The following is a 9638-nucleotide window of genomic DNA, read 5'->3' on the forward strand; positions in this document are numbered from 1 at the left end:
CAGTGAGTTAAACAACACTGTCTCTAGTCATTTCTCCTCTCCCATTTTCACATTTCTTTTGGTTGTTTTCATAATCCATAGGCTAATACTTTAGTCCATTTTCATAGTCCTAAAACAGTGTGTGTGTGTGTGTGTGTGTGTGTGTGTGTGTGTGTGTGTGTGTGTGTGTGTGTGTGTGTGTGTGTGTGTGTGTGTGTGTGTGTGTGTGTGTGTGTGTGTGTACTGTAATCTCATGTTTTGTCCACAGAAACCAACAGGAGAGATCAGAGTCAGAGATTCTCAGTGGTCAGTCTTCCCAGAGGCATCAAACAGACCTGGCCTCCATATTCAGTGTATGTGATCCTGTTATTAACATTTGTTTTAGTTTACTTCAAGTAAAGTTGATCTGTCAATTATTCATTAATGTGTTAATGAGAAAGCATTTCTTCTCTTGCTTAACTTATTTACTTGATTTATTTCAGTTGCTTGAAGAGAAAATGACGACATTTGTGAAGAACGAGCTGAAGATGTTCAAGAGGATTCTTAGTCCAGAACTCCCAGAAGGCTATGAGAGTCAGAAGCAGGATAAGGAAGTGGTGGATGCTGAAGATGAGAAGCAGGAGAGCAGTGCCAGAGAGGGGGCTCTGAAGATCACACTGCACGTCCTGAGGAAAATGAACCAGAAGGAGCTTGCTGACACACTGGAGAAATGTAAGATCTGTCTGCCTCATGTTGAATGCTGTTTTATAACATTTAAAAGCTGTGGCTAAAGTACAGCTAAAGTAGCTGTGTAACTCAATGATATTGTAGCAGCCTTAACACAACACCTAGTGACCTCATCAAGTAGCAGAAGGGATGTGATGTGGTGATTAATTTAGAGAGAGAGAGAGAGAGAGAGAGAGACAACATTAATAATACCATCAATAACACCAATAATAATATAATCAGTCACACCAGTCTGTAATGCATTATGAAAACATTTACACATTTATACAGACAGTTAAGGGGATAAATGATTATAATTTAAAATGTTATAACAGTCCTACAATACTGTAGGCATTAAAACAGACGTAACATTAATATCCTCTGTGTTATTTCTAGATTCAGATGATCCTGCTGTGATTTGCCAACGTGAACTCAAATCTAATCTAAAGAAGAAGGTTCAATGTGTATTTGAGGGGATCGCTAAACAAGGAAACCCAACACTTCTCAATAAGATCTACACAGAGCTCTACATCACAGAGGGAGGAACAGGAGAGGTCAATAATGAACATGAACTGAGACAGATTGAGACAACAACCAGGAAACAAGCAAGACCAGAGACTGCAATCAAATGTAACGACATCTTCAAACCCTTAACCGGACAAGACAAACGTATCAGAACTGTGCTGACAAAGGGAGTCGCTGGCATTGGAAAAACAGTCTCTGTGCAGAAGTTCATTCTGGACTGGGCTGAAGGAAAAGCAAATCAGGATGTTCAATTTGTATTTTCATTCCCTTTTCGGGAGCTGAATTTGATGAAAGAGGACAAACACACTTTGATTGAACTTGTCAATCACTTCTCAATGGAAACCAAACAATCAGGAATCTCCATCTACAACAAGTACAAAGTTCTGTTCATCTTTGATGGTCTGGATGAGTGCCGACTGCCCCTAGACTTCCAGAAGAACAAGATCTGTTGGGACGTCACAAAGTCAACCTCAGTGGATGTTCTGCTGACAAATCTCATCAAGGGAAATCTGCTTCCCTCTGCTCTCCTCTGGATAACTACCCGACCTGCAGCAGCCAATAAGATCCCTTCAGGGTGTGTTGACCAGGTGACAGAGGTACGAGGGTTCAATGACCCACAGAAGGAGGAGTACTTCAGGAAGAGATTCAGTGATGAGGACCTGGCCAGCAGAATCATCTCACACATAAAGACATCAAGGAGCCTCCACATCATGTGCCACATTCCAGTCTTCTGTTGGATTTCTGCAACAGTCCTCGAACACATGCTGAAACATAATAGAGAAGAGATGCCCAAGACTCTGACTGAGATGTACACACACCTTGTGGTGTTTCATACCAACCAGAAGAATGAAAAGTATCTTGGGAAAGAAGAGACAGATCCACACTTGAATAACGAGAGCATTCTGTCACTGGGAAAACTGGCTTTTCAACAGCTAGTGAAGGGCAATCTGATTTTCTATGAAAAAGACCTGAAAGAGGCTGGCATTGATGTCAATGAAGCCTCAGTGTACTCAGGATTGTGCACACAGCTCTTTAAAGAGGAATGTGTGCTGTACCAGGACAAGGTGTACTGCTTCGTTCATCTGAGCATTCAGGAGTTTCTGGCTGCTGTGTATGTGTTCCTCTCATTCATCAACAACAATGAGAATCTAATGGACAAACCACAATCAATGTTCAGATACTTTTTCTCGCTGTTCAGAGACAAGCCTGAAGTTACTGAAGTTACTGTCTACAAGAGTGCTGTGGATAAAGCCTTACAAAGTGAGACAGGAAACCTGGACCTTTTCCTCCGCTTCCTTCTGGGCCTCTCACTGGAGTCCAATCAGAAGCACTTACGAGGTCTACTGACAAAGACAAGAATCAGCTCACAGACCCATGAAGAAACAGTCAAGTACATCAAGGAGAAGATCAGGGAGAATCCCTCTCCAGAGAGGAGCATCAATCTGTTCCACTGTCTGAATGAACTGAATGACCATTCTCTAGTGGAGGAGATCCAAAGCTACCTGAGATCAGGAAGTCTCTCAAAACCCAACCTGTCACCTGCACAGTGGTCAGCTCTGGTCTTTGTGTTGCTGACTTCAGAAAAGGAGCTGGATGTGTTTGACCTGAAGAAATACTCCAGATCAGAGGAAGGTCTTCTGAGGCTGCTGCCAGTGGTCAAAGCCTCCAGTGCTGCTCTGTGAGTAAATAAAATGACATATAAGAAGTATTCATCAGGAAGAAATATTATGTTTAGAGAAAAATATGTATTATAATATGTATATAATTTTATATTGAATAACATATTGAATAAATCCGATTAGTATAACAATATGACAATACAATTCTAGGAGACGGAAGATGAATCTATATGTTGTTTGAGAGAATAAACCAAATGCCATTGTCCTTCTACACTACTGGTGTTAAATTAACAGTATGTTTGTGAAGTCATGATGATCTCTTTGTCAGGCTGTCAGGCTGTGGAGTCACAGAGGAAGGCTGTGCTTCTCTGGTCTCAGCTCTGAGGTCAAACCCCTCACACCTGAGAGAGCTGGACCTGAGTAACAATGACCTGAAGGATTCAGGAGTGAAGCTGCTCTCTGCTGGACTGGAGGATCCACACTGTAAACTGGAGACTCTGAGGTCAGTATTCCTGTAGTTGGTCAACAAGTGATAACTGTTCACCAGATCCACATGTGTTTACCAGGCACACATAGTACACACCATATGTGTTTGGACAGTGAAGCTTACAGTTTTAAATGTGGTGCTATGATCCAGCATTTTGGATTTGAGTTGTTTCATATTAGGTGACCTTACAGAATGTCACCTTTTATTTGAGGGTATTTTCATACATAGCTGTTTTACCAATTACAAATTAAAGCACTTTCTGTACGTAGTTCTCCTATTTGAAGAAGTCTTAATTATTTGGACAAATTGACTTATATTGTATTAAAGTAGTCATAAGTTTAGTAGTTGTACCATATTCCATGCCTGCAGTGATTACATCAAGCTTGTGATTCTACAAACTTGTTGAATTCATTTGCAGTTTGTCTTGGTTGTGTTTTGGATGATGTTTTTCCTAATAGAAACTGAATGGTGAATAATGTCCTGTCATTTTGGAGTCACTTCACTTGTATTGTCAGTAAGAATAGAAGATGTTTCTGAACACTTCTACATTCATGTGGATGCTACCATGATTATGAATAATCATGAATGAATCGTGAATGATGATGAATGAGAAAGTTACAGAGGCACAAAGATCAGACCCCCTTTGTTATTGGTGTTATTCTGTATACTTCTGGCCCTTCTTTGGACACTGTGTTAACTAACCTCCAGACGAGCTTCAATGTCATACAGCTCTCCTTCCGTGGCCTCCAACTGCTCTTAAATACAAGTAAAACTAAATGCATGCTCTTCAACCGATCGCTGCCTGCACCTGCCCACCTGTCCAGCATCACTACTCTGGACGGTTCTGACTAAGAATATGTGGACAACTACAAATACCTAGGTGTCTGGTTAGACTGTAAACTCTCCTTCCAGACTCACTATAAGCATCTCCAATCCAAAGTTAAATCTAGAATTGGCTTCCTATTTCGCAACAAAGCATCCTTCACTCATGCTGCCAAACATACCCTTGTAAAACTGACCATCCTACCGATCCTCGACTTCGGCGATGTCATTTACAAAATAGCCTCCAATACCCTACTCAATAAATTGGATGCAGTCTATCACAGTGCCATCCGTTTTGTCACCAAAGCCCCATATACAGTGGGGGAAAAAAGTATTTGATCCCCTGCTGATTTTGTACGTTTGTCCACTGACAAAGAAAGGATCAGTCTATAATTTTAATGGTTTATTTGAACAGTGAGAGACATAATAACAACAAAAAGATCCAGAAAAACTCATGTCAGAAATGTTATAAATTGATTTGCATTTTAATGAGGGAAATAAGTATTTGACCCCCTCTCAATCAGAAAGATTTCTGGCTCCCAGGTGTCTATTATACAGGTAACGAGCTGAGATTAGGAGCACACTCTTAAGTAAAGGGAGTGCTCTTAACCGCAGCTTGTTACCTGTAAAAAAAGACACCCGTCCACAGAAGCAATCAATCAATCAGATTCCAAACTCTCCACCATGGCCAAGACCAAAGAGCTCTCCAAGGATGTCAGGGACAAGATTGTAGACCTACACAAGGCTGGAATGGGCTACACGACCATCGCCAAGCAGCTTGGTAAGAAGGTGACAACATATGGTGCGATTATTCGCAAATGGAAGAAACACAAAAGAACTGTCAATATCCCTCGGCCTGGGGCTCCATGCAAGATCTCACCTCATGGAGTTGCAATGATCATGAGAACGGTGAGGAATCAGCCCAGAACTCCACGGGAGGATCTTGTCAATGATCTCAAGGCAGCTGGGACCACAGTCACCAAGAAAACAATTGGTAACACACTATGCCGTGAAGGACTGAAATCCTACAGCGCCCGCAAGGTCCTCCTGCTCAAGAATACATATACATGCCCGTGTGAAGTTTGCCAATGAACATCTGAATGATTCAGAGGACAACTGGGTGAAAATGTTGTGGTCAGATGAGACCAAAATGGAGCTCTTTGACATCAAGTCAACTCGCCGTGTTTGGAGGAGGAGGATTGCTGCCTATGACCCCAAGAACACCATCTCCACCGTCAAACATGGAGGTGGAAACATTATGCTTTGGGGGTGTTTTTCTGCTAAGGGGACAGGACAACTTCACTGCATCAAAGGGACGAAGGACGGGGCCATGTACCGTCAAATCTTGGGTGAGAACCTCCTTCCCTCAGCCAGGGCATTGAAAATGGGTCGTGGATGGGTATTCCAGCATGACAATGACCCAAAACACACGGCCAAGGCAACAAAGGAGTGGCTCAAGAAGAAGCACATTAAGGTCCTGGAGTGGCCTAGCCAGTCTCCAGACCTTAATCCCATAGAAAATCTGTGGAGGGAGCTGAAAGGTTCGAGTTGCCAAACGTCAGCCTCGAAACCTTAATGACTTGGAGAAGATCTGCAAAGAGGAGTGGGACAAAATCCCTCCTGAGATGTGTGCAAACCTGGTGGCCAACTACAAGAAACGTCTGACCTCTGATTGCCAACAAGGGTTTTGCCACCAAGTACTAAGTCATGTTTTGCAGAGGGGTCAAATACTTATTTCCCTCATTAAAATGCAAATCAATATACAACATTTTTGACATGCTTTTTTCTTGATTGTTTTTGCTGTTATTCTGTCTCTCACTGTTCAAATAAACCTACCATTAAAATTATAGACTGATCATGTCTTTGTAAGTGGGCAAAGGTAGAAAATCAGCAGGGGATCAAATACTTTTTCCCCCCACTGTACTACCCACCACTGCGACCTGTACGCTCTCGTTGTCTGGCCCTCGCTTCACACTCGTTGCCAAACCCACTGGCTCCAGGTCATCTACAAGACCCTGCTAGGTAAAGAAAGTCCCCCCTCATCTCCGCTCACTGGTCACCATAGCAGCACCCACCTGTAGCACGCGCTCCAGCAGGTATATCTCCCTGGTCACCCCCAAAGCAAATTCCTCCTTCGGCCACCTCTTCTTCCAGTTCTCTGCTGCCAATGACTGGAACGAACTACAAAAATCACTAAAACTGGAAACACTTATCTCCCTCACTAGCTTTAAGCACCAGCTGTCAGAGCAGCTCACAGATTACTGCACCTGTACATAGCCCATCTATAATTTAGCCCAACTACTTCTTCCCCTACTGTATTTATTTATTTAGCTCCTTTGCTCCCCATTATTTCTACTTTGCACTTTCTTCCACTGCATATCTTCCATTCCAGTGTTTTACTTGCTATATTGTATTTACTTTGCAACCATGGCCTTTTTTTGCCTTTACCTCCCTTATTTCACTTCATTTGCTCACATTGTATATAGACTTATTTTTCTACTGTATTATTGACTGTATGTTTCTGTAATACCCTTGTTTGAACCAAGTATTGAGTTTATTTGTTATAATTAATTGGTATTATATTTAAAAGATGATTGAATTGCTCCTAAACTGTAATGTTGTTAATGCATTATGCTTTTTGAAGAAATATTTATTTAACGTATAAGTGAATAGTTTGTTTTACTTTGAAGTTTACATTTTGACCAATAAGGTCGCTTGTTAAGTTGTGGCCAATGGGAGTTGACCTGGTTAACGGGAGGGAAAAAGACGTTGATGAAAGGATGGACGTTTTACCTCAGGACGGTTGGTGAAGAAAAATTATAAAAGAAGACGACAGAACTACAACAAAACCCATAGCTACTAAGACATGAAGGGAAATACATGTTTTATTTAATAAAAGAGTTGTTATAATTTAGTTAAAACTTAGTAAAGACTGAAGCTACCGTCTCGTCGTGGAGGTATTAGCCACCCTAGAGGTTAGCCTAGCATCGTGTGACACCGGGAGATAATTGCTTGGGAAGTTTAACGAGTTCGTGTTGCCATGGGGATATCGGTTACTAAGGAGTACTGTCTGCATGGGTCGCTGTGCTGCCTTGGACTTGGTGAGGAAACCTGCATGGAACTGCCATACTTCGCTGAGGGAATATCTACCATGTAGTGAGTAACCACAATGTGAGGTGTTTATAAATAAATACATTGGTAATGGTGAGAGGTTAGCATATTTTGTTGTAGCCTCTGTTATTGGTAATAGTGAGAGGTTAGCATGTTTTGTTGTAGCCTCTGTTATTGGTAATGGTGAGAGGTTAGCATGTTTTGTTGTAGCCTCTGTTATTGGTAATGGTGAGAGGTTAGCATGTTTTGTTGTAGCCTCTGTAATTGGTAATGGTGAGAGGTTAGCATGTTTTGTTGTAGCCTCTCTGTTATTGGTAATGGTGAGAGGTTAGCATGTTTTGTTGTAGTCTCTGTTATTGGTAATGGTGAGAGGTTAGCATGTTTTGTTGTAGCCTCTCTGTTATTGGTAATGGTGAGAGGTTAGCATGTTTTGTTGTAGCCTCTCTGTTATTGGTAATGGTGAGAGGTTAGCATGTTTTGTTGTAGTCTCTGTTATTGGTAATGGTGAGAGGTTAGCATGTTTTGTTGTAGCCTCTGTTATTGGTAATGGTGAGGGGTTAGCATGTTTTGTTGTAGTCTCTGTTATTGGTAATGGTGAGAGGTTAGCATGTTTTGTTGTAGCCTCTGTTATTGGTAATGGTGAGAGGTTAGCATGTTTTGTTGTAGCCTCTGTTATTGGTAATGGTGAGAGGTTAGCCTGTTTTGTTGTAGCCTCTGTTATTGGTTATGGTGAGAGGTTAGCATGTTTTGTTGTAGCCTCTGTTATTGGTAATGGTGAGAGGTTAGCATGTTTTGTTGTAGCCTCTCTGTTATTGGTTATGGTGAGAGGTTAGCATGTTTTGTTGTATCCTCTGTTATTGGTAATGGTGAGAGGTTAGCATGTTTTGTTGTATCCTCTGTTATTGGTAATGGTGAGAGGTTAGCATGTTTTGTTGTAGCCTCTGTTATTGGTAATGGTGAGAGGTTAGCATGTTTTGTTGTAGCCTCTGTTATTGGTAATGGTGAGAGGTTAGCATGTTTTGTTGTAGCCTCTGTTATTGGTAATGGTGGGAGGTTAGCATGTTTTGTTGTAGCCTCTGTTATTGGTAATGGTGAGAGGTTAGCATGTTTTGTTGTAGCCTCTGTTATTGGTAATGGTGGGAGGTTAGCATGTTTTGTTGTAGCCTCTGTTATTGGTAATGGTGAGAGGTTAGCATGTTTTGTTGTAGCCTCTGTTATTGGTAATGGTGAGAGGTTAGCATGTTTTGTTGTAGCCTCTGTTATTGGTAATGGTGAGAGGTTAGCATGTGTTGTTGTAGCCTCTGTTATTGGTAATGGTGAGAGGTTAGCATGTTTTGTTGTACCTTCTCTAACTTTCTCACTATTATTCATGATTCATTCATGATTTTTCTTAATCATGGCATCATCAGGATGCTTTTAGTAGTGTTTAGAAACATGTTATCTACTCACTTGTAAATAAAATGACTCCAGTCACCATCTGTAATGAACACGATGGGAGACAGAGAGCTGGTTTCAAGCGCAGGGCTCAGCAGGTGTTTATTGTAAAGGACCACAGGAGGAGGCAGGTAGCTGGGTCCAGGGGCAGGCAGAAGGTCATACACAGGGGGTCCAAAAAGGCAACAGTACAGGCAGGGAAACGGCATCATTAGTGAGGCAGGCAAAAACTATCATTCACAGGAGGATTATTTACTGTCACCTCACATTAAACATTTGATCTGAAATCCAAAATGTTGGAGTTTAGAGCCACATTTAAAATGTTATCTTCACTGTCGAAATAGATATGGTGTGGACTGTATACTCAATACAATCTAAATCTGATACCTCACTGTCTGTCTTTTGACATATACTGCTTTTAAACTGGTCTGGTCAGTCTACTCAAATATTTGTACTATACATGTTTCTATCTGCAGGCAATACTTTGATAATTTGTAATTTATAATATGATACATTAATTTATGAATAGATATGGAAGGTTTCAGGACACTGATATATCTGAATATGTTGAAGAAATATACTGCCACTATTTTCACCACCAGAGAATAGCAGTGTGGTTTTAATATGATTTGACTCTTTGCAGGCTGTCAGGCTGTCTAGTCACAGAGGAAGGCTGTGCTTCTCTGGTCTCAGCTCTGAGGTCAAAGCCCTCACACCTGAGAGAGCTGGACCTGAGCTACAATCACCCAGGAGACTCAGGAGTCAGACTGCTCTCTGCTGGACTGGAGGATCCACACTGCAGACTGGAGAAACTCAAGTATGTAGAGGGTTTATGTCAATGTTCATATCAGACATGTTTGACTTTTCAGGCTAGTTAATACAAACATTCTGACCACCACTTGGACAAAGTTGTGTGTGTGTATTTGTCTTGTGTGTGTATTTGTCCTGTGTGTGTG

The 9638-nt window shown here is 41.4% G+C and overlaps 1 protein-coding gene across 1 annotated transcript; it reads left to right on the plus strand.

Annotated features, from left to right (window-relative positions):
- Nucleotides 1–383: 383 nt before the first annotated feature.
- LOC145876111 (NLR family CARD domain-containing protein 3-like) lies at nt 384–2933 on the plus strand. Its single transcript, XM_082971893.1, has 2 exons — nt 384–690; nt 1081–2933. The coding sequence occupies exons 1-2, from the start codon at nt 411–413 to the stop codon at nt 2889–2891; spliced, it is 2091 nt and encodes a 696-aa protein (XP_082828019.1). The 5' UTR covers nt 384–410; the 3' UTR covers nt 2892–2933.
- Nucleotides 2934–9638: the final 6705 nt, after the last annotated feature.

Source organism: Salmo salar, unplaced genomic scaffold (genome assembly GCF_965601325.2).
Source record: "Salmo salar unplaced genomic scaffold, fSalSal1 ptg000432l, whole genome shotgun sequence".
In the NCBI taxonomy this organism is placed as follows: Eukaryota; Metazoa; Chordata; class Actinopteri; order Salmoniformes; family Salmonidae; genus Salmo; species Salmo salar.

Excerpts from the sequence above, each read along its gene's own strand:
- LOC145876111 (XM_082971893.1), top strand. The coding sequence starts at position 411 with ATGAGAAAGCATTTCTTCTCTTGCTTAACTTATTTACTTGATTTATTT. Across the intron at positions 691-1,080 it reads TGCTGACACACTGGAGAAAT|ATTCAGATGATCCTGCTGTG; the intron begins GTAAGATCTGTC and ends TGTTATTTCTAG.